This window comes from Aquarana catesbeiana, linkage group LG10 (genome assembly GCF_042186555.1).
Source record: "Aquarana catesbeiana isolate 2022-GZ linkage group LG10, ASM4218655v1, whole genome shotgun sequence".
In the NCBI taxonomy this organism is placed as follows: domain Eukaryota; kingdom Metazoa; phylum Chordata; class Amphibia; order Anura; family Ranidae; genus Aquarana; species Aquarana catesbeiana.
This window is the reverse complement of record NC_133333.1, coordinates 8,899,021-8,923,916: the sequence shown is the minus strand read 5'-3', so window position 1 is coordinate 8,923,916 and position 24,896 is coordinate 8,899,021. Positions and strand designations below refer to the sequence as shown.

At 43.4% G+C, this 24,896-nt stretch overlaps 1 protein-coding gene across 1 annotated transcript in view; it reads left to right on the top strand.

The window, feature by feature from the left end:
• The window catches only part of LOC141110298 (IgGFc-binding protein-like), a 64,373-nt gene that overhangs the window by 12,059 nt on the left and 27,418 nt on the right, over positions 1-24,896 (top strand). Inside the window, exons 3-8 of the mRNA XM_073601594.1 lie at positions 8,148-9,377; positions 11,865-12,211; positions 12,340-12,913; positions 15,054-15,652; positions 20,976-21,543; positions 23,918-24,513. Of these exons, the coding sequence (XP_073457695.1) occupies positions 8,148-9,377; positions 11,865-12,211; positions 12,340-12,913; positions 15,054-15,652; positions 20,976-21,543; positions 23,918-24,513 (3,914 nt within the window). The remainder of the gene's footprint in view (positions 1-8,147; positions 9,378-11,864; positions 12,212-12,339; positions 12,914-15,053; positions 15,653-20,975; positions 21,544-23,917; positions 24,514-24,896) is intronic.

Below are 24,896 nucleotides of genomic sequence, written 5' to 3'. Positions count from 1 at the left end.
CTGCAGGCAGGAGGAAGCATTTCCTCAATCTTCTCTCCTCTCGAGATCAGAGTGCAACTTTGTAACTTTGTTGCAAGTATAGCAATTTGTGAACTTCACAGGCACCAGGTTTTACATGATTATGTTATCTCCGAGCCGGTATCTCAATCCAAGAAATAGATGGCGACCCTGGATGGAGCCTGACGAAGGTGACCCTGTCCTGGTGGAGAGAGAAACAGATGAAGGCATTGTCAGGGGGAGTGGTGTGATATCTGTGTGAGGAAATGTATACTTGGAAGGATTACACTCACTCACTTAGCAGCATGCATGCAACAAAAAATGCCTGATGACAGGTCCACTTTAAATACATCCTCACTGTGCTGAGTTTCTGGGTGTGTATGTAAGCAGGTGCAGTTAGCTAGTCTGCCACTAGGTGGCTCTTTCCCAAACTAGTGTGTAATAAGGAATTATGTAGGTGGGTGTTAGGTTCCCTTTTAGACAAAGCCTTCCTAAGTGTTGTAATGGGTGGAGTTAGTGCCCATTTTTATGCCAGGTTAGGAGGAGCTTAGTGCAGTCGGGGCATGGGAGCCAAACATCCCACACCTATGCAGATGTAGTCAGCACAGCCAAGCCCCTTATAGGGCAGAAGTCCCTAAATCAAATAGGGCCAACTGTAGTCGTCCTGTCTCACTAAACATGGTCTAAGTGGACTGGGAATGTGGTCTACCTGGACTGGGAGCAGGAATGCAAAAGGTCTTTAAGGCCAGTCCAAGTGTTCTCTGGGGAGTGTACTAATCCCCCTGGAACTTCTCACGATATCTGGGTGAAGTGTACAAAATCTGGAGGTGCAGCCCCAGCAGTTCCTTCTCTGGAACGACATGAAGGGTGTCATGAGCCAGACATACCAAGCCTAATGGGCAAGTCAGAGCCCTTTGAGTGAGTTCTAATGAGCCTGGGAATGAGAGAGAGGCGCTCAGGGAAAATGGCTTAACAGTGATGTGCAATGTGCGGCTTTCACATACTGACTGCTACGGTACGTTAACTGTATGTGAAGTACGCCATGGACCCCGGAAACTATGTCTGTATAAGGTGATTTCTCCCTGCCATCTTTAATGACCAACAGTAAAGTGCTGAAACTATAACTTTTCAGTAGACGTTCCTTTCTTGTCAATATAAAGGCTAATGGGCAAGAATGTCATGGGAAGGCCTCTGGCAAAGAGTAAGGCCCAATATGGCAAAGCCTACCAACTACCAGCAGGTGGGTCCCCATTCTATCCAAGAAGAAGCAGAGTTTGGAGATTTTGCACCAACAGTCAGCCAGTCACAAGCCCCCTTACAAGTTCACCTTCTGTGGCCATTATGAGGGGTTCCCACCATCCCTGTGCTGAGTTCCCAGATCTGTACACCCGCTGTGCCCATTATGAGGGGTTCCCACCATCCCTGTGCTGAGTTCCCGGGTCTATACACCTTCTGTGCCCATTATGAGGGGTTCCCACCATCCATGTGCTCAGTTCCTGGATCTGTACACCTTCTGTGCCCATTATGAGGGGTTCCCACCATCCCTGTGCTCAGTTCCTGGATCTGTATCCCTTCTGTGTCCATTATGAGGGGTTCTCAATATCCCGGCTCTGAGCTTCTGGGTCTGAAAACCTGCTGTGTCCATTATGAGGGCTTCCCACCATTCCTGTTTGGGGTTCCTGGTTTTGTGTATCCCTGTGCTGAGCTCCAGTGCTTGCACACCTGTTCTACTCTTTTTCAGGGGTTCTCACCATCCTTACATAGAATTATTGGGTCTTCAGACCTGCTGTAGCCATCCCTAGTGGATTTTTTAAATTATATTTTATGTTACAGAGAATGTAACAGGAGGAGTTGAAACACACAACAGTGGGATGAACACCCCTTGAAGGGCATTGGCACACAAAGGTGGTGGGGGGGGGGGTCAAAGTTTTGGACCCAAAACATACCCAACATTTATGGTAGGAGGATCTTACTGTTGGCATATCCAAGACATATAAGTAGCCAAGAGGCTGACACAGCCCACCATGCTCCACCTATAATGTAAATATCACCAATAGGTTACAGCTAGTATTTATAGCTAGTAGGTTCTTGCCTTATGTGCATGTACCAACCCATTTGTCTCTGACCGGGTCACACAATCATTAACAAGAAAGTTCAAAACAAAAATGGGAAGGAGCCATCTTTGTTTAGGCATCATCCAGGGCACATGTGTCAAACACAAGGCCCACAGGCCGAATCCGTCCCTCCAGGCCATTTCATGTGGCCCTCTACCTCTCCTGCAGCTGCAGCACCCCTTCACCTCCACCCTCACCTTGTCTTAGCAGTTGGCAGTAGAGAGGAGGACAGAGGCTTGTCTCTGTCCCCCCTCTCCTCCTGTCTCCTTCTACAGATCCTGCACCTCTCTGTGCAGCCACAGCACAACCTCCTCTCCACCTCCCCAGTCTTAGCATTCAGCACATTCCGGCAGCTGACTCCTGCCCTCTTCGGGTCCTCCTCTAGACTCTGCACTTTCTGCTTCCCAGCTTCACTCCAGCTTCTTCCCAGCAGTGAAGGGTAAGAAGGGTGCACTTTGATGTAAGGGGGGGTGGGGGGCAGTGGCGGTGCATTCATAAAGGGAGCAGGAGCGCCGCCTCCTCTCTCCTGTCACCTCTGCATTGCATGAATCTATCTATGGTCGCCGCTGCCGCCCCCCATTCAGGTGTCTGGCCCCTTGTCGGGCGCCGGGCATCGGAATTACAGTTTTTTTTGGAAGCGCCTGATTAGAGCCATGGGCTCTAATAGGCGTCCTGATTAGAGCCGTAGGCTCTAATAGGCTTCCGAAATGGTAAACAGCGGGCGCAATGCTGTACGTTCGCTGTTTACTCATTGTTGTGTTAGGAAAGCGAATAAATCGCTTTTTCCAACACTGACCCACCTCTCAGCCAATCAGGTGCTCGGGTCTGGTTACCTGTCACCTGATTGGCTGAAACAACAGGCGCTGTGATTGGACGCTGGATAGAGAGGACCGGAGACATCGAGGAGCGTGGATGTGGAGGACGCCAACCGTGACGCGCTGCGAGACAGGTAAGTTCCAAATCCGGGGCGATGCACACTGGCAGCAATTGATGGGCACACTGGCAGCAATTGATGGGCACACTGGCAGCAATTGATGGGTACAGTAGCTGAGTTTGATGGCACAGTAGCGGCAATTTATAGGCACAGTGGCTGCGTTTGATGGGCACAGTGGCTGCAATTGATGGGCACAGTAGTTGCGTTTGATGGGCACAGTGGCTGCGCTTGATGGGCACAGTGGTTGCGTTTGGTGGGCACAGTAGCTGCGTTTGATGGGCACAGTGGCTGCGCTTGATGGGCACAGTGGTTGCGTTTGGTGAGCACAGTGGCTGCGTTTGGTGGGCACAGTGGCTGCGTTTGGTGGGCACAGTGGCTGCGTTTGGTGGGCACAGTGGCTGCGTTTGATGGGCACAGTGGCTGCGCTTGATGGGCACAGTGGTTGCGTTTGGTGGGCACAGTAGCTGCGTTTGATGGGCACAGTGGCTGCGCTTGATGGGCACAGTGGTTGCGTTTGGTGAGCACAGTGGCTGCGTTTGGTGGGCACAGTGGCTGCGTTTGATGGGCACAGTGGCTGCGTTTGGTGGGCACAGTGGCTGCGTTTGGTGGGCACAGTGGCTGCGTTTGGTGGGCACAGTGGCTGCGTTTGGTGGGCACAGTGGCTGCGTTTGATGGGCACAGTGGCTGCAATTGATGTTTTTTTTTTTTCAGTTTGTTTGCGCCCCCCGAAAAATTTTAAGCACCAGCCGCCACTGGTGGGGGGGTCTCTTGACTTCTGATGGAGGGGCGTTGCTCTGGACACCTAGCCTTACAGATACAACCGGCTCTTAGAGGGCAACTATAATGCTGATCTGGCCCACAAATAAAAATTAAGTTTGACACCCCCTGAACCGCGGTAACCATCCCCTTCTTGGACTGCGGTGCCCTGGTAACATTTGGAGATTTAGTATATTTCTGTGTCAGGTTCTCTTACGTTAAACAAATTGGATGGGCAATTCTTCTTCTCTGGTTTTCTAATTGCATGCATGAAAAGAGAATCACTTTGGTCAGATAGCAAGTTATGTACAAGTTGTATCGTATTTCATTTAACTTTTTTATGCTATTAACCTTTCCTCCACAACTGCAACCCAAAGGCTTGGTCTTAGGTGTTTGTCTTCCCTGTTAAACATCAATGGCAGTAAAGAAAATGTACACCTCTCTAGAATTCTTTATTAAAATACACAGCGGACAAGTTACACAACATTCTATAACATTCTACAGAAAACAAAGAACAAATTACACTGGAGGTGTGAGACAAGGCGACCCATTCTCCTCCAATGTATTTCAGCTATGTACCAAGTAAAGCAACATTCTTTCTATTTACTCTTCTTTTATTAAAGCTGAATTCTAGGTATGTTGTTGAATTTCTTTTTGTATGTAGCCGGCCCCTGTGGAAGTTGTCCCACTGTAGAGTAACTATAAGGGGATTGCTTGCTTGGCACAGGCACCATTCAAGTAACGCCTTTTATTTTTCTCAATGAATGCCAGTCGTTTGTCTGATGTCACCACCTCTGCCTCTCCACCTCGTCCAATCAGAGAACGCTTTGCATTTATCGAGAGAGTGCAAAGTTTCCCATGCCTAGTGAGTGTCCTCCTGTGCAGGGCCGGTGCTACCATTAGGGTGCCCTGCTGCTTAGGGCGCCCGGCCGCTGGTGTTATTACTCTCTTTTCTCTGCATCAAGCAACTAAGTCTCAGCATCAGCAGCCAGCCACCGCTCCATTCACACATAGTGTCAGAGGCGCAGTGACGGCGGAGGACTGGGTCTGTGTCCCGACTCCTGAATGAACGCAAGAAAGCAAACATTCATTAATAGGCACTGGTAGGCTGCATTTGATGAGTGCTGGTGAGGCTGGATTAGATGGGCGCTGGTGAGGCTGCATTAGATGGGCGCTGGTGAGGCTGCATTAGATGGGCGCTGGTGAGGCTGCATTTGATGGGCGCTGGTGAGGCGGCATTTGATGGGCGCTGGTGAGGCGGCATTTGATGGGCGCTGGTGAGGCTGCATTTGATGGGCGCTGGTGAGGCTGCATTTGATGGGCGCTGGTGAGGCTGCATTTGATGGGCCCTGGTGTGGCTGCATTTGATGGGTGCTGGTGAGGTTGCATTTGATGGGTGCTGGTGAGGTTGCATTAGATGGGCACTGGTGAGGCTGCATTGATGAGCGCTGGTGAGGCTGCATTTGATGGGCGCTGGTGAGGCTGCATTTGATGGGCGCTGGTGAGGCTGCATTAGATGGGCACTGGTGAGGCTGCATTGATGAGCGCTGGTGAGGCTGCATTAGATGGGCACTGGTGAGGCTGCATTAGATGGGCACTGGTGAGGCTGCATTGATGAGCGCTGGTGAGGCTGCATTGATGAGCACTGGTGAGGCTGCATTTGATGGGCGCTGGTGAGGCTGCATTAGATGGGCACTGGTGAGGCTGCATTGATGAGCGCTGGTGAGGCTGCATTAGATGGGCACTGGTGAGGCTGCATTGATGAGCGCTGGTGAGGCTGCATTGATGAGCGCTGGTGAGGCTGCATTTGATGGGCGCTGGTGAGGCTGCATTTGATGGGCGCTGGTGAGGTTGCATTTGACAGGCGCTGGTCGGCTGCATTTGATGGGTGCTTCATTAAAAAGGCGGGGTATACATGGGCAGGGCAAAGGGGTGGAGTCACGGGTGGAGCCAAGGGGGCGGAAAAATGAGGTTTCGTCTAGGTGTCAAAAATCCTTGCACCAGTCCTGCTCCTGTGATTACTGTGCAACAGGGCAGCAGGTTGGCACAGGACCCATAGGAAAGCGAGGATCACTGTAGAAGCAGCAGTTACGAAAATGAGCCTCAGCTTCCACAGGGTATAGAATATGCATACTTATATTGGTCCAAGCTGCAAACATACCTGGAATTCAACTTTAAATTACATGTAATTTATAAACAACATGTAGTGTAGGTAAGAGGGAAAATATATATTGCCAGTATATATGTGAACCCATACAAACATAAAGGGTGCCACTCCAGGCTCCAGTAAGTCCTTGTCCGCTATCAGCCACTGGGAGTTCAGGCATGGAAGGAGCTTGTCTCAGCTCTATGAATGCAAACTGGGAAAGAGAGATAGTCCCAAATTCCACACATCATGCAAAACCCCGTATAGATAGTAGGAGCAGCCTCAGCCCAGACTCTGTCCAGACCATACCCCCAATGGGTTTAGACGTTTAGATGTTGCATAGATGGAGGAGATTTTCACCTAAAAGAGACGTCAGCTCGAGAGACATAAATTACGGAGTATAAGTTATGTCCCTTATGCTGATTTTCCTGCTTTTTTAATTTTTTTACTGCACTTAGGATTTAAAGCTGAAATTTAGGTATGGACATTTTCTCTGATTGGATGAGGTGCCGCTCAAGGCACCACCAAGTCCCCTTGCATGAGAAACCGCTAGGAGTGCTGAAAGGGGCAGAGCTCGTCCCAGCTCAAAACATCTAGAAGGGAAAGGAAGCCCTAAAAGTCACACATCACAGCAAAACCCTGTAGGGAGGTGTATGACAGCCTCAGACTGGGATCCAACCAGGCTATGCCCCCAATGCCTTTCACTCCTTCCCGGAGCTTAATCGTGGTTAAGCTCCAGGGGCTGAGTGAAACACATTGGGGGGCGTGGCCTGGTTGGAGTCCGGGCTGAGGCTGTCATACACCTCCCTACAGGGTTTTGCTGTGATGTGTGACTTTTAGGACTTTCTTTTCCAACTCTGAATGGCCAGGCCAAGTGGCTGACCTCTTGTGTACTCTAAGCAGCAAGGCAGCTTCTCAGCACGGGACCCCTGAAGCTGTAGTAACGCTGCTTACAGGTACAGCCAAGAGCGTATCTACCATGAGACAAACAATGCGTTTGCCTTGGGCGGCATTTTTCTGGGGGGGAGGCGCCGCCCCCAGGCAGAAGGGCAGAGCTGTCTCTTTAATTAATCAGGAGAAGGACCGCCAGGCAGATCACTGTGTTCCGGGGAAACCTGGTACCTCCCATAGTGTTTTGACAAAGGAGCTGTGGGTGGCTCTGAAACACATTAGCCATGTCCCCTTCCTGCCCCAGGCGCTGACGTCACCCCCCTGTGGCGTCCCGCGACTACGTGAGGCACCGGGCTCCCCTGGACACAGTGATGTGTCTGGCGGTCCTTCTCCTGACTGAGCAGTGTATGCTCTAGACTCTTCAGATCTTTCCCGTGCTTTGATCCTCCTGACCCCATTTGCCATCTGACCAATAAACTGGTTGTTTAGTTTCAATGTTGTACTTAGAGTGGTGCTTTATGTTTTTGTTTTTTCATCCATGCAGAAATTACTTCACATCTTCTACTGACCCTCTCCTTTGCCCCGCTGACCCCATCCTGTGTCCTGCTGACCCCATCCCCTGTTACCACTGACCCCTTGCTCTGCCCTACTGACCCCTGTCCTATACCCTACTGACCCCATCCTTTGCTCTGCTGACCCCGTCCTATGTACCGCTGACCCCGTCCTCTGCCGATTTGACCACATATGTGGCATTTGGAGAAATCATGTCTCAGGGTCTGATGAGGAAGCCTCAGCTGTTCCGGCTACAGCTTCCTCATCAGACCCTGGGGCAAGACAGGTATACAGTGGCTGGGGTGGGACAAATTTAGATGGGGAGATGCCTGACTTTAGTCTTGCCTAGGGCAGCACAAAACCAAAATACACCACTGGGCATGGCATATTCATACTTACATTGGTCCAAGCTGGACCGATGTAACTATGCAAGAATGTCCATACCTAAACCCCAGATTTAAAGGAATTTCCAAGTGAAAATCAATTAAACATCATAACACGCAGGCTTTACACATAAAACAAGCTAAGAGACTACAATTGCTTGCTGGCAACAGCTAAAGCCATTGAATGGAGCCTTCAAATGTTTTTTGGTATCTGAAGAATCTGAGTCCACATTACTATCCTTTCAACATCTTTGGTCCTTACTTTGATAACTCAAAAATAACCCATCGAAAACTAAGCTGCACACATTCAACTCTTGATATCTTGCAAATGAACTATTATAAGTAAATCCAATTCTCTGTGTTCTGTTTTTCAGGATGTAGCTTGGCTGCTCCACTGGGCAAGGAATTTGTCACTGCCTTTATGCAGAATTACCAGCTCTCCTACAGCAAAGCCAACTTCAAATTGTTTATCACTGCCTACTCCTCCCCCACCTCTGTCACCATATGGATGAACAAATCCAGCTTCAAACAAGTCCTGACAGTGAACGAACGAACCACGGCCACAGTCGAAATCCCAGCAAATGCAGAGTTGCCTGGAGTCAGTTTGTCATGCAATGTTATCGGTGTCAAGGCTGATAAAGACATCTCAGTCTTGGCTATGAATTACAAAGCTCTGAGTGCTGACACCACTGTTGTGTACCCCTTGGAAGGTCTTGGCACCGATTACTATGCAGTGACACCACTGGATGGGCCGAGTGATGCCTTTAAGGAACTTTCTGTGATCAGCGCCCAGGAATCCACCAGTGTTGATGTGTTCCTCAAAGGAGGAGTCACCTATCAAGAGAAGCGCTACCCAGCTGGCAGCAAGCTCACCGTCGTTCTGGACCCTTATAGCGTCCTCCAGCTTCTTAGTAGTGATGACCTGTCTGGAAGCAGAATCGTGTCTCAGAAACCTGTGGCAGTTTTGAGTGGGCACACATGCACATGGAAGAACACAAAGTGCAACCATGTCTACGAGCAGCTCAGGCCCGTGACTTGCTGGGGTTCCAGTTTCATTATACCGCCAATATTTCTCCAGACCAAGAGTGATATTGTCTTCGTGGTGGCTTCCGCTGACAACACAAAGATTGAATACCAAGTACAGGAAGCAAAGAAAAGCCAAACTTTAAATGCGGGGCAAGTCGTTCTGCTAGAATTGCCAGTTAAAACACCCATCTACCTTACTGCTAGCGCTGGGATTCAAGTTGTTTATTATTGCACTGGCTGGCAAGATAAGTTCCTAGTACAGTACGATCCCATCCTAATGAATATCCCACCAATCAGTGCTTATTGCTCTTCCTACTACATCTATGGTCAACAAGAGTTTAATAACTACGGCACCTTGGTGGCCAAGACTGCGGACGTCTCTAGAGTAACTGTCGATAAAGGCCCTGCTCAAGGCCTGACGTGGGCCAACATCCCTGGTACAGATTATTCCTGGGCAGCTGAAAGTTTAGGCAAAGGCTTCACCTTCCAGCTCACTGAGAATACATCACCATTCCTGCTGCTTTCCTTTGGCTTATTAAACATGAATAGCTATGGCTCCCCGGCTATTTGCATAAAAGGTGAGTTTCACATTGTTTCCCATAAAACCAGTCATAAGTCTACCTATGAATGATGGTAATAAATCCCAAAGAGAAATTCCAATGAATATGTCAGATCTAAAGTATACCACTTGAAGACAATGCCTTCTTCTGACACTTTTTGTGTATAAGTTAAAATCAGTACTTTTTTCTAGATAATTACTTAGAACCCCCAAACATTGTATATATTTTTTTTTTAAGGAGACCTTAGAGAAGGGGTCCCCAAACTATGGCCCTCCTAGTCATGTCTGTGAATGTGAGTTTTGCAATGCCTCATGGGACATGTAGTTCCCCACCAGCTGGAGGGCTGTAGTTTGGAGACTCCTGCTCTAGAGAATAAAATGGCCATTGTTGCAATTTTTTATGTCACACTGTGTTTGCACAGCGGTTTTTCAAGCGCAATTTTTTGTGAACAAATACACTTTAATTAATTTTAATGCTAAAAACATTTATAGTCCAATGTTTGGTAAATTATGAAAGATGATGTTACGCCAAGTAAATAGATACCTGACGTGTCACGCTTTAAAATTGTGCATGCTCGCGAAATGGCGACAAACTACGATACTTAAAAATCTCAATGGGAGACCCCTTAAAAATGTTTACAGGTTACCAGTTTTAGAGTTACAGAGGAGGTCTAGCGCTAGAATTATTGCTCTCGCTATAACGTTTGCGGTGATTAGTCACATGTGTGGTGTGAACAAAGTTTACGTATGCGCGCGTGCCTTCGCTTCTGCGCACAAGCATGGGGGACGGGTGCGCTTAAAAAAAGTTGCATTATTTATTTATTTATTTATTTTTTACACTGTCCCTTTAACTTTTTTTTTTACATTTTTATTCCTGTCATTCCTTGTGATAGACATAAAGGATGACAGGTCCTATTTATGGAGAAATCTGGGGGCTATGAAACCCCAGATCTCTCATATACCCTTGAAAAAAAAAAGTTAAAGAGACAGTATAAAAAATAAATTAAATAAATAATAAAAGTTTTTTTTTTTTATTATTAATTTTTTTTTTACACTGTCCTTTAACTTTTTTTTTATCACTTTTATTCCTATCATCCCTTGTGATAGACATAAAGGATGACATGGGCTCCCCAGATCTCTCCTTTACCCTTGAAAAAAAAGCTAAAGATACAGTGCAAACATTAAAAAATAAAAAAAATAAAATAAAATAAATATTTAAATAATAATAAAAAATTTATTATTATTATTATTATTATTATTATTATTATATTTTTTTTTTACCCTTGAAAGTATCAAATGAAAAAAAAAAAAAAACATCGATTTGAGGTTTTTTTTTTTTTTTTACACTGTCCTTTGACTTCTTTTTTTTTTTTTTTGATCACTTTTATTTCTATAATCCCTTGATCCCTTGATAGAAATAAAGGATGACAGGTCCTCTTTATGGAGAACTCTGGGGGCTATACACCCCCAGATCTCTCCTATACCCTTGAAATTATCAAATGAAAAAAAAAAAAAAAAACACCGATTTGAGTTTTTTTTTTTTTTTTTTACACTGTCCTTTGACTTCTTTTTTTTTGTTGTTGATCACTTTTATTCCTATCATCCTTTGATAGAAATAAAGGATGACAGGTACTCTTTATGGAGAAATATGGGGGCTATACACCCCCAGATCTCTCCTATACCCTTGAATATATCAAATAAAAAAAAAACATTGATTTGATGCTTTCAAAAAAAAAAAATTGTTTACATCCGCCCTAGACCGCAAATGACATCATGATGTCGCTCCAGTCCTCCTAGATCATAGACACATGCTGGCCTCTCCTCACTTATGTGTCCAGCCACACGGATCATTTCTCAAGCTCGCCGGTGAGAACATTAAGCCCAAGAAACACTGTTGAGCAGCTGCCGGATCTCTGTTTCTAAAAGAGATCCGGCAGCTAATAAGCCGCTGAGATAATTTTCATCTGAAAGACCATAGCAGGCTGAAAAAAAATACCGGGGTTATGGCTGATAGCTCCAGCTATAACCTGTAAACTACTTTAAACCTGCAACCTAAATATACGTTGGGGGTCAGCTAAATTGGGGAAAAAAAAGGTTTTTTTTTACTATTTTGGGCCAGTTTTCCTTTGATAATAAAAAAAAAAAAAAAATCAGGAGATGCCCATTACCACTTACCACCAAAAGAAAGCCCAATTGGTGGTAATCCACCTGGATGCACAAAGTAGTTGATGATACGGTATGTACAGTTTTACTAACACATGTCAAAGTTGCAAAATTGTGCTTAGGCATTAAGATTTGTTTTACCCTTAGGTGTGAAGGGGTTAAAAAATAAAAAATAATTTGTGGGGGGGCACATTTTTTTGAGTTGCTAGTTTCCTGAACAGTTGGTCTAGAAAAAATCACCAACAATTTTCAAACTTGATTCTTCACCTTATCTTTTTATCACTTATTATTATCTTATCCCATCATCACTTTGATTAATATTATCTGTTTGATCCCTATAAAGATAATGCAGGATCGCCTCCAACTTGCAGCAACGTAAAATGCCGAGCTAAGGAAAAATGCCAAATGGTCAATGGGAAGCCAGTATGCATCCCAGATTCAGAAGCCTACTGCCATGCCGTTGGTGACCCCCATTACCGAACCTTTGATGGATACTTCTATGACTTCCAAGGAACCTGCTCTTACACCATCGCCAAGACCTGCAACGGTGACAAAGACCTGCCGACCTTCAACATTGAGGCCAAGAATGAAAATCGAGGCAGCACTCGCGTGGCCTACGTCAGTTATGTCAACGTGCAGGTGTATGAGCAAACAATATCTCTAGTGAGATACGAATATGGTTTTGTGAGGGTAAGTTTAAAACTTGGTTGACTGGGAAAGTTGGGTGAATCTAACTTTTAGGTAAAAACTGAAAAGCAAATCGGTGTGATTTTTAGATGCATCTTTCTTTTTTTTTTTCTCATTTTACTTCTCCGTAGGTGAACAATCAACGTCAACGTTTGCCTATCAACCTGAACGAAGGACAAATCCGGCTCTATCAGTCGGGGAGCTCAGTCGTCATCGAGACTGACTTTTCCTTGAAGGTATTCTATGACTGGAACTCAATACTGAAAGTATACGTCTCCAGTAGCTTCTTCGGAAGTGTCTGCGGCTTGTGCGGAAACTACAACGGAAACCCTTCGGATGATCTGATGACCCCAGATGGTGTTAAAGCCGCTACTCTACTTGACTTTGGTAAGAGCTGGAAAGTGGAGGATGGAGACCGCTTCTGCTGGCACAACTGCAATGGGGAATGCAAGGCCTGCCCTCTTGACACTCAACAAAAATATGGAGGCGAACTAAATTGCGGCCTGCTGTCTAAAGTTCTCAACGGTCCATTCGCTAAATGCCACTCGGTCCTGGATCCGAAAACGTACGTAGATAACTGCGTGTATGACCTGTGCATGAATGACGGTTCCAAGCAGATCCTGTGCCAAAGTCTGAAGACCTATGCCGAAGCCTGCCAGAGAAGCAAGGTGGACATTGGAGAGTGGAGATCGCTCGCTGGATGCCGTAAGTAAAAACTATTTTAGCTAAATCTTTTTGAGACATGCAGAACGAAAAAAAAAAAAAATTAGTTTCAATTTGTTATTTAAATTTTGTTTAGTTAAATCAGCTAAATACGTTTAATTCGTTTTCGGAATTCATTTAGTTTCGTTTCATTTATTCGTTTTCTAAATTGAATTTGACCAGATCGAAAGTTATTGAATTCAAATTTATTCTTTTCTAGATTTGAATTTCAGAATATGGTTACATTTTTTTAATTCTATTTAACTCTATTCTATTCTATTGTTTTCTCTTTTCTATTCTTTTATTTTATTTTCTAATTTGTTTATTCTATTCCTTTTTCTATTCTTTCTTATTCTATTCTATGCTGTTCTAGTCTATTCTTTATACTCTATTCTGTTATATTCAATTCCATTCGGTTTTATTTTCTTTATTTCTATCCTATTAGTTTATTTTCTATTCAAATCTGTTCTATTCTATTCTAAAAGCAGCCTATCATCTTATTTCACTTTTATACCTTACGGTATTGATTTCAGTATGTTTCAACTTAGAATTTGAATTCATTTTAAAATAAAATTCGGATAATTAATTTCATTATAGTTTATTTTGGATTCATATTCTAATCTATTCTATTCTATTATATTCATTTCTTGTCTCTACTATTCTATTCTATTCTGTTTTATTCTGTTCTATTCTGTTTTATTCAGTTTTTTTCTGTTCTATTTTTTTTATTTTATTCTATAAAGTAGCCTAAGTAGGAATCATCATATTATTTCACTTTTATACCTTACGGTATTTATCGCAATATGTTTCAACTTAGAATTCGAATTCATTTTCAAATAAAATTTGGATAATTAATTTCAGTATAGTTTATTTTAGATTCATATTCTAATCTATTCTATTCTATTCATTTCTTGTCTACACTATTCTATTATATTCTGTTTTTTTTCTGTTCTATTCTGTGTTATTCTGTTTTATTTTGCTCTATTATTTCTTTATTCTTTTTATTTTCTGTTCTATAAAGTAGCCTAAGTAGGAATCATTATATTATTTCACTTTTATACCTTACGGTATTTATTGCAATATGTTTCAACTTAGAATTTGAATTCATTTTCAAATAAAATTCTGATAATTAATTTCAATATAGTTTATTTTGGATTCATATTTTAATCTATTCTATTCATATCTTGTCTATACTCTGCTATTCCATTCTATTCTGTTCTATTCTGTTTTATTCTGTTCTATTATTTTTGTTTTGTTATTTTTATATTCTATTCTATAAAGTAGCCTAAGTAGGAATCATCATATTATTTCACTTTTATACCTTACTGTGTTTATTGCAATGTGTTTCCATGTAGAATTTGAATTCATTTTACAATTTGGATAATTTATTTCGGATTCGTTGAAATTTGTTACTATTGTGATTCGGAAATTCAGATACATCTGAATCTCCGAATAATGAATTCTTTTGTCCATATTTCCATTCGTAGCTAAAGAATCACACATGTCTACTGCACAACGTTATCATTATCAGGAGGCCAGTCAATCTCTTTATTGGAACAAAAACAAACAATTTAATTGGTTTCAAAATTATTAGGAAAAGAACAGGAAGAATTCAACACTATAGTCCATGTTAGTCTAAAACATACACTATATTGTCAAAAGTATTGGGACACCTGCCTTTACACCATAATCCCCCCTTCCGCCAAATGATTTGGACCAGAGCACCAAGCAAGGTCCATAAAGACGTGGATGAGCGAGTTTGGGGTGGAGGAACTTGACTGACGTCAACCTGATAGAACACCTTTGGGAGGAATTAGTGCGGAGACTGCGAGCCATGACTTCTCATCCAACATCAGTACCTGATCTCACAAATGCGCTTCTGGAAGAACAGTGAAACATCCCCATAGACACCCTCCTAAACCTTGTAAACAGCCTTCCCAGAAGAGTTGAAGCTGTTATAGCTGCAAAGGGTGGGCCAACTCCATATTGAACCCTACGGACTAAGACTGGGATGCCATTAAAGTTCATGTGTGTGTAAAGGCAGGCGTCCCAATACTTTTGACAATGTAGAGTATCTCCCGATATTGTAAGGGCAATGTAAGGGTACTGTTAATAACACTAACTAACTCAATGTTTCCCACAGCAATGCAATGTCCTGCAAACAGCGAATACAAATTATGCTCCAAAGCCTGTCCGGCCACATGTAACGATGATGCCACTCCATCCGTGTGTGCTGATCAGTGTGTGGAGTCTTGCCAATGCAAGGAGGGCTTCGTGCTTGATGAAGGAAAATGTGTACCCAAAGCCAACTGTGGCTGCGTCTACCAAGGAAAACTCTACGCTCCCAATGAGAATTTCTGGGGGGACAAAAAGTGCGAGCAGCAGTGCACCTGCAACCCCACCACCAAGAAAGTAGAATGCAAAGCCACCCGCTGCAAGTCCTCCGAGACCTGCTCAGTGGTGAACGGCATCCAGAACTGCTACCCTGTCTCATATGGCACCTGCTCCGCCTCCGGAGACCCCCACTACGTCAGCTTTGATGGGTTAAGATTTGACTTCCAGGGCACATGCATCTACCAGTTTGCAGGGCTTTGCAAGAAGTCGGATGACTTGATAGACTTCCAGGTCAACGTTCAGAATGAATTCCGGGGCAGCAAGGTCGTGTCCTACACCTCCGCGGTGCAAGTCAAGCTGTGTGATTTCGATATTTCCATCCAGAGGCAGTACAAGGACAGGATTCTGGTGAGCCTTTCAGTTTTAAAAATTTCTAGAGCTTTTTATTAACCTGTTTATGATTACAGCCCCGACAACGAATTTCCCAATATGTCCCACTACCCCCTTCTCCAGACTGCCCAAATCATCATCATCGTCAATTGTCCTATTAGGTTAAAGTATGACTGTGCAGTATGATATAGCTAAGAACAGAACGGCTGAAGGTAAGTTATAAGGATTGTATTCTATGTATCAATAAATAAATGACAAATTACACTTGCCCAATAAAGCTGCAACTAGTAGGATTTCTGCGGCTGTTTCTGTGCAATCAAAGCATGGAATGAAGATATACAGTGCCTTGAAAAAGTATTCATACCCCATTTCAATCATCCACATTTTGTCATGTTACAACCAAAAACTTAAATGTATTTTATTGGGATTTTATGTGATAGACCAACACAAAGTGGCACATAATTGTGAAGTGGAAGGAAAATGATAAATGTTTTTCAACATCGTCGACAAATAAATATGTGAAAAGTGTGTGTGTGGGGGGGGGGGGGCATTTGTATTCGGCCCCCTTTACTCTGATACCCCTAACTAAAATCTAGTGGAACCAATTGCCTTCAGAAGTCACCTAATTAGAAAAATAGAGTCCACCTGTGTGAAATTTAATCTCAGTATAAATACAGCTGTTCTGTGAAGCCCTCAGAGGTTTGTTAGTTACTTTAGTGAACAAAAAGCATCATGAAGACCAAGGAACACACCAGACAGGTCAGGGATAAAGTTGTAGAGAAGTATAAAGCAGGGTTAGGTTATAAAAAATATCCCAAGCTTTGAACATCTCACGGAGCTCTGTTCAATCCATCATCGGAAAATGGAAAGAGTATGGCACAACTGCAAACCTACCAAGACATGGCCGTCCACCTAATCTGAAAGACTTGAGACTGGGGCGGAGGTTCACCTTCCAGCAGGACAATGACCCTAAACATACAGCCAGAGCTACAATGGAATGGTTTAGATCAAAGCATATTCATGTGTTAGAATGGCCCAGTCAAAGTCCAGACCTAAATCACATTGGGAATCTGTGGCAAGACTTGAAAATTGCTGTTCACAGACGCTCTCCATCCAATCTGACAGAGCTTGAGATATTTTGCAGAGAAGAATGGGCAGAAATGTCCCTCTCTAGATGTGCAAAGCCGGTAGAGACATCTCCAAAAAGACTTGCAGGTGTAATTGCAGGGAAAGGGGGTTCTACAAAGTATTGACTCCGGGGGGCGCCATACAAATGCCCCCCCCCCCACACACACTTTTCACATATTTATTTGTAAAACATTCTGAAAACCATTTATCATTTTCCTTCCACTTCACAATTATGTGCCACTTTGTGTTGGTCTATCACATAAAATCCCAATAAAATATATTTAATTTTTTGGTTGTAACATGACAAAATGTGGGGAATGTCAAGGGGTATGAATACTGTTTCAAGGCATTGTAGTTACTGACCATGTTACTCGCATATCATCTGACACATGAAATGGAGTTCTCCACTGTGATTTCAGGTACAACTGGAGAATATCAGATTTTTAGATTTTAATGTAACATTTTTTAAAATTATTCTGTCCCATACCCCTATCATTTGGTACCCATACTCCTCAGACATATGGAGGCCCAAGGTTAAAAAAAACCCTATTATAGACCATGCTGACAATATATTTTTTTATTCAATATTTTAAAATTCATCACAAAAAACACACACAAAAAAAAATTGCAATGTAAGTGTTGGCCTTCATACAATGAGTCATAAAGAATAGAATCAAAAAAGAGGGAGTTTGGGACTTTAGATGAGGCGCAATTAAGCGCCTCCATCCCGATATTTGGTAATACAAAAAAGGGGATTTGGGACTTTAAATGAAGCAATTAGGTAGTGGAAAGGAATGGTACCATATTTAAATAGCATTTATAAAGTGTTTATTGGTTATATTAAATAACAAGCAATAAAGAGAATAATTGTTTCATATACAGTAGCAAAAGTATTCATTTCATATATAGAAGAATTATACACATGATATAGTAGAAAATATATACACATATGCAGCACATGGTTTAATGTTGAAAATGAGGAAGCATAATATTCTTGGCAGACACATGCCTGGTACCGATAGGTGCATTCACATGGTATATGTATGAATAAAATAGTTGTCCACATAAAAGTAGCTGGGGCATCTAAAATAGAGCTCGACGCGTTTCGTGGGCACTCCCACTCATCAGGAGCTGATGTACCCCAAATTTCCTAAAAAATACACATAAAGATAATGAACCATAATGTCCTTGTATTAAAGTAAAAAATAATAAATATGTAAATGACTAGATGTTGGTATATCCAAATAGTTGGATCGAACACACTCACCAACCCGGACAGCAAGTCCAGTACGCGGCGATGGGCGCAGGGCGGGCCAGAAACATAACCCCTCCACAGGATATGTTGGTGGAGGGGTTATGTTTCTGGCCCGCCCTGCGCCCATCGCCGCGTACTGGACTTGCTGTCCGGGTTGGTGAGTGTGTTCGATCCAACTATTTGGATATACCAACATCTAGTCATTTACATATTTATTATTTTTTACTTTAATACAAGGACATTATGGTTCATTATCTTTATGTGTATTTTTTAGGAAATTTGGGGTACATCAGCTCCTGATGAGTGGGAGTGCCCACGAAACGCGTCGAGCTCTATTTTAGATGCCCCAGCTACTTTTATATGGACAACTATTTTATTCATACATATACCATGTGAATGCACCTATCGGTACCAGGCATGTGTCTGCCAAGAATATTATGCTTCCTCATTTTCAACATTAAACCATGTGCTGCATATGTGTATATATTTTCTACTATATCATGTGTATAATTCTTCTATATATGAAATGAATACTTTTGCTACTGTATATGAAACAATTATTCTCTTTATTGCTTGTTATTTAATATAACCAATAAACACTTTATAAATGCTATTTAAATATGGTACCATTCCTTTCCACTACCTAATTGCTTCATTTAAAGTCCCAAATCCCCTTTTTTGTATTTGTATAAAGAATAGAATCATTTAAGTGCATACAAGAAACTGACCAGAAGATACTAACCACCTTGGGCTATAGAATTAATATCGACTGTTAAGTGTAAATGCAGAGTGTGTGGTCTCGGTCCCCTCAGACACCCCAACTGTGAACTATCTGTGTCGTCGGGGGGTAGTGAACACACCTCTACCTTCTAGTGAAAGCAACAATATATCCGAATGTGGGAGATAAAACCAGGATGGAAACTATGTGACCACTAGTAAGGTATTCTGGAGGTTCCCTTGATAGGAGGCCCAAAAAGAGGAACTTTTTTGATGATTACGTATCAGTCTCCAAGTTAACGTCCAAAAAAAATAGGTACCTCCATAGATTTGAACCTTTAGGATCCAGAGGGTCCCATAAGCAGATCGGACTCATGGACAACAGAAGATGAGAAGGAAGGGAAACAAAAGGAGGTTAAAATAAGGGGAGGAAAAAAAAAACAAAGAGGGAAGAAAAGAAGAAACTAGTGACCGACCCAGAAGAATTAAAGAGGAGAATAATCCTGAGGTACCAGTGAAAGTTATGGTACCAAGGGAATGTGGACATTAGTCACCCAGGATTCCCATGTGGCTTCAAATTTCTTTGTTGTGTCAAGGAGGATACTAACCATCTTCTCCTGGGCCACAATCCAGGATAGCTTCCTCTTTGCCATATGGAAAGATACCGAGGTCTGTTTCCAGGTCCTGCCTATGGTTGATTTGGCTCCCGCAATGACAAACAAAATGGAACGTTGAGTACTCTTGGGCACAGATTCAACTGGGAAGTTAAGGAGGGCAATGTGTGGGGACTACGGGACCGGAAACCCAGTCACCTTACAGAGCATACTAAAGATTTTATTCCAAAAAACCCTGAGTTTAGGGCATTCCCACCATACATGTAATATATTGCCAGTGAGTTCACAGCCTCTGAAGCAAAGGGGGGTTTGCTGGCAATATTTTATTCTGTGATGCATGTTCTTTTTTCTAAAAGGTGGTTCTAAAGGCTCAAGGTTTTGTACCTTCATGCATAAGCCGAATGGCGAACCCCATTTAAGTCTATGAGAGCCGAACAGGAAAAATCAAAAGTACCCATTTTGAAGGTTTATGTACATGTAATTGGCCATAAAAGGGTTATGGGGGTCTGGAAACTGCTCTGGGGGACATGTATCAATAAGAAGAAAAATTGTAAAAACGATTGGCTCTTAGGATCTGGTATGGATTTTAAGGGAAACCCCAGGCCAACATTTTTTTTAAAAATGGCGTGGGGTCCCCCCTCCAAAATCCATACCAGATCCTTATCCGGGCAGGCCAGGAAAGGGGGGGTGAGTGAGTACCCCCTCCCTCCTGAACCATACCAGGCCACATGCCCCCCCAGCCCAAAGCACCTTGTCCCCATGTTGATTGGCCTCTTCCAAACATCCCTTGGTTGTCGGGGTCTGCGGGCAGAGGGGGCTTATCGGAATCTAAAAGCACCATTTAACAAGGTGGCCCCTACTCCATTCACCAAAAAAGTGTAAAAAATAATAACCACACAAGCAACGACTAATCCTTTATTAAAAAATAGGGTCCCTCAATGTAAATTTATCATCAATTACGTTGCCCGCTGGAGTCGAAAAAAAATAAATGCTCCACCCCCTGGGAGGCCTCCCACCGTATGCCTCCTCTGCGCTTTAACAGTTCTTATACAGGCAAGGGCGGGCCACCCGGCTTCCTCACCCGGAGGCACCAACTCCTTCTAACGTCATTTTTGAATTTATTTTCAAATTTGAATTTATTTTAGAATTTGAATTCAAATTCATTTTTGAATTTGAATTCATTTTCGAATTTGAATTCAGATAATTCGTTTTGTTATAGTTTTTTTTTCCGATTCGTTGAAATGTGTTACTATTGTGACTGGGAAATTTGGATACAACCGAATCTCCGAATAATGAAAAAATTTTGTCTGAATTTCAATTCATGACGAAACGTATCGCACATGTCTAATTAATAGGCGACTCCTGTCTTCCCTCCTCCTGAAGGTTTATTCCGTTTTAGACTGACAGCACTGTGCAGCATATTACAGAAGGTTGATCTTAGGACAGAGTTGTGTACTTCTAACATTTCATGATTTAATCAATGGACGAGAATAAATGAAGAATTGTGTATCTGCCAGGTTTTCAGCTTCATGTGAAATAGTCTGTATGTTTTCTTTAGCAGCCAATCATTTTTAAAGTTAGATTGCGGTCTGTCAGTTTTATACAATTCACTGTTATTTTTCCTCAGGTTAATGGACTTTTAACCAACCTGCCATTTGTTGTTGACAACGGCAAGCTCTCAATCTACAAACAAGGCTATTCGGCTATCCTCCAAACCAGCTTTGGTCTCCGTGTGACCTACAACTGGGACAGTTATATCTCTGTCACTCTTCCAAGCACTTACGCTGGAGCCGTTTGTGGTCTTTGCGGTAACTTTGATGGTAAGAAGGAGAACGATCTCACAATGAAAAACAACCAACTGACCACCAAGCCTCTCCTCTTCGGAAACAGCTGGAAGGTGCAGAATGTCCCAGGTTGCTATGAAGAGGACAAGGGAGACTGTACCAAGTTGGCCCAACTGGAATTATTCCATAATAACAACAAGCAGGGCTGTGGAATACTCAAAGATAAGACCGGGCCTTTCCGTGAATGCCATGCCAAGATTAACCCAGATGGACCCTACAGCAGTTGTGTGTATGACGCTTGCTTCTATGAAAACAAACCCGATGTCATTTGCAAAATTGTTGCCGCCTATGCAAAACAGTGTCAAGATGCTGGAGTCACCATCTATCCATGGAGAACCAACAAGTTCTGCAGTAAGTTGACCTGCCGCGTTCTGAAAATGGGGTTCTGTAGTAATTTTCTATGTAGTGCTTACTTATAAAAATATCACCTTCCAGTCATAGTTTCAAATCACTGAAGCTTCAAGAGTTAAAAGGTAAATTTAACCATATGTAACGTTCCTGTCAGTGGTGGCTGGTCCATAGGGGGAGCACAGCCCCCCCCCCCCATACATGTGTCTGGCCCCTAATCTACATACAGGGCACCAGGCACATGGATTTCAATAGGTTTTTTTTTTTTCTTTTGAAGCACATGATTAGAGCCTGAGGCTCTAATTGGCTTAAAAAAAGGGTGGGCTCGGGGCACAGAGCACTGAGCCCTGAGCCCACCCAGTTGTGTGACAATAATGAATTAATATTCGCTATTGTCTTCCTGATTCGCCAATCAGGAAGCCGCTTGTGAGTCCCGATTTGCCAGGGAGGCTTAGAACTCCCGGCCAATCGGGTCTCAGAGCCAGGACCCACTTCCTGTTCGGCCGGAAAGAGAAGCTACATCTGTTCGGCTGGGAGGATAAGCCAAGGCTCTTCCCTCGGCTTGAGTGAGGAGCAGCAGCCTTACCCCTCCTCATCTTCTAAGGTAAGGCCGCCTTCCTGTCAGTCATCTGTGAGTGGGGGGGATTGGTGGTGGTGGTTCCTAGTGTGGGGGGAGTGGTGGTGCGAGTAAGGGGGGGTTTGTTTGCCACCCCCCAAAAAATATTGAGCACCAGCTGCCACAGTTTCCTGTTATTCTCTTTTGGTCCTAAAGATGTCCAAATATACAAAGCTTGGGTGGCCAATCCGATATTAAAGTCCCTATCTGTTTATCTCAATTATAGCCATTTTTTTTAAAGATAGTGGCAAGTTCTCTAATTTAAAGTGATATTATAGATTAGGTTTTTTAAGTTTGTTAATAAAAATAATACTTATTATTATTATTTATTACGGGATTTTTAGAGCACCAACAGTTTGTGCAGTGCTTTACAACATGAGGGCAGACAGTACAGTTACAAAACAATTCAACACAGGAGGAATCAGAGGGTTCTGCTTGTTAGAGCTTACAATCTAGAAGGGAGGGTTGAGTGATACAAAAGGTAATAACTGTGGGGGACGATCTGATGGAGAAAATAAAAGTAAAGTTGCTAGGCGGGGCAGAATAGGCTTCTCTGAGGAGAAGGGTTTTCAGGAATCGTCTAAAAGCAAGCAGGGTAGAAGACGGTCCGACAGATTGAGGTAGGGAGTTCCAGAGGATGGGACAGGCTCGGGAAAAGTCCTGGAGGTGAGCACGGGAGGCGGTGACAAGGAAACTAGAGAGCAGGAGGTCTGGGGAGGAATGTAGAGATCAATTCAATCCAGTCACTATCCCTGTTAAATGTTATTGAATGGGAAAACAAAGAGTTGCTTGATCACTGCATGCAATAGTTGAATGGAGCATACAGATTATCAACATTTTAAGTCTAAAATAACCATTCTTTTTAAGTATCAATTCCATGTATGAGAACCTTAACTTAAAGGGGTTGTAAACCCTCGCGTTTTTTTCACTTTAATGCATCCTATGCATTAAGGTGAAAAAACACCTGGCAGTCACCGGCCCCCCAGCCCCCCCCCCCCGTTTTACCTACCTGAGCCCTCGAATTTCACCTGGCGGAGCCGCGCTCTTCCTTTGCCCGGGGTTCTTGGCTCTCTTGATTGGATAGATTGATAGCAGTGCAGCCATTGGCTCCCGCTGCTGTCAATCAAATCCAATGACGCGGGCCCCGGGGGGCGTGGCCAAGTCCGGCATTTGTATCTATGGATACTGATGCTGAAATCGGGAGCGCGCCGCAAGGTAACCCCGCCCAGGAGAGCACTTCTCCTGGGGGGTTATCTGATAAGAGAGAGCCGCCGAGGGACCCCAGAAGTCGGTGTTCGGGGCCACTCAATGACATTTTCCATTATGAGCTATCAAAGTAAAATGTGCAATAATGGCTTCAGCATGACTGGGCACTTGTGCCAAAAAAAAAAAAAATCTCAATAAATACTTGGTTTGACCAGTTTGTTAAAGGTGATCTCAAATAGCCTGCACAGAGCCCTGATCCCAACCCTATTGAACACCATTAGAATTTAAGTGCAGATTACGAGCCAGGTATTCTCATCCAACATGAGTACCTGACCTTGCTAATGCTCTTTTGGATAAAAGGGGACAAAATCCAACAGACACACTCGAAAATCTTCCCAAAAGAGTGAAGGCCATAACTGCAAAAGGGTCTTTTGAATGGGATGTCCAACAAGCTCATGCAGATTTGATGGTCAGGTGTCCACAAGCTTCTGGCAATATGCTAGTAATATATACCTACAGTATGCCTAACCATTTTTGTCACTTTGTTCATCCTAGGCCCAACTTGTCCAAAGAACAGCCACTATGAAGTCTGTGCATCAGGATGCGCTCCAACTTGTCTCTCTCTCTCCCCTCCATTGGGATGCAACCCTATATGTGCTGAAGGATGTCAGTGTGACGATGGCTTTATCCTTAGCGGAGGAGACTGCGTTCCCATTTCCAAGTGTGGTTGCAGGTACAACGATAAATACTACAAGACGGGAGAAGTATTTTACCCCAGTGGCCTCTGCAACCAGAAGTGCGTATGCACAGAGAGCGGAGTTGTACAGTGCAATGCTTTCACTTGTGGGCCCAACGAAGAGTGCAAAGTGATTGATGGAGTCCAGAAATGCCAGCCAGTAGGCTCGGCACAGTGCTCTGCAGCTGGTGACCCCCACTACATGTCATTCGATGGCCGGGCATTTGACTTCCAAGGCACTTGTACCTACACCTTGTCCAAGACCGTGACAAACAATGCCAATCTGGTACCTTTTGCCATCAATGTGAAAAATGAAAAATGGGGCAACGGGCTCGTGGCCGTTACTAAACTTGTGTCTTTTGAAGTCTATGGCTATAATCTCATCCTTCAGTATGAAGTTCGAGGGCGAATTCTGGTAAGTGGAAGTAATAATAATCATCCATGCAACAGCTGTCTAAATGGTATCAACAGAGTTACAGTATGTTTATTAACAGTCAGTTTAATAAGTGAATTGTGTTTTAAAGTCTTAGCTTTTTTCATATTGTAATGACTTGAGTTGACTCTGCAACTTTAAAAAAAAATGTTCCCATTTAGGGGGAAGATGAATGGCTGACTCACTACTGGTATGAGGGCTAAGCTGCTGAGTTATTGCTGGGAGGGGGGGTGCAAGGTTAACTAAGCTGCTGAGTTACTGTTGGGAGGGGGTAGCACGGTGACCAGAGCTGCTGAGTCACTACTAAGAGAAGGATCAGGTGGAGCTGAACTCTTGAGTCTCTGCTAGGATGGGGAGTTGTTGAT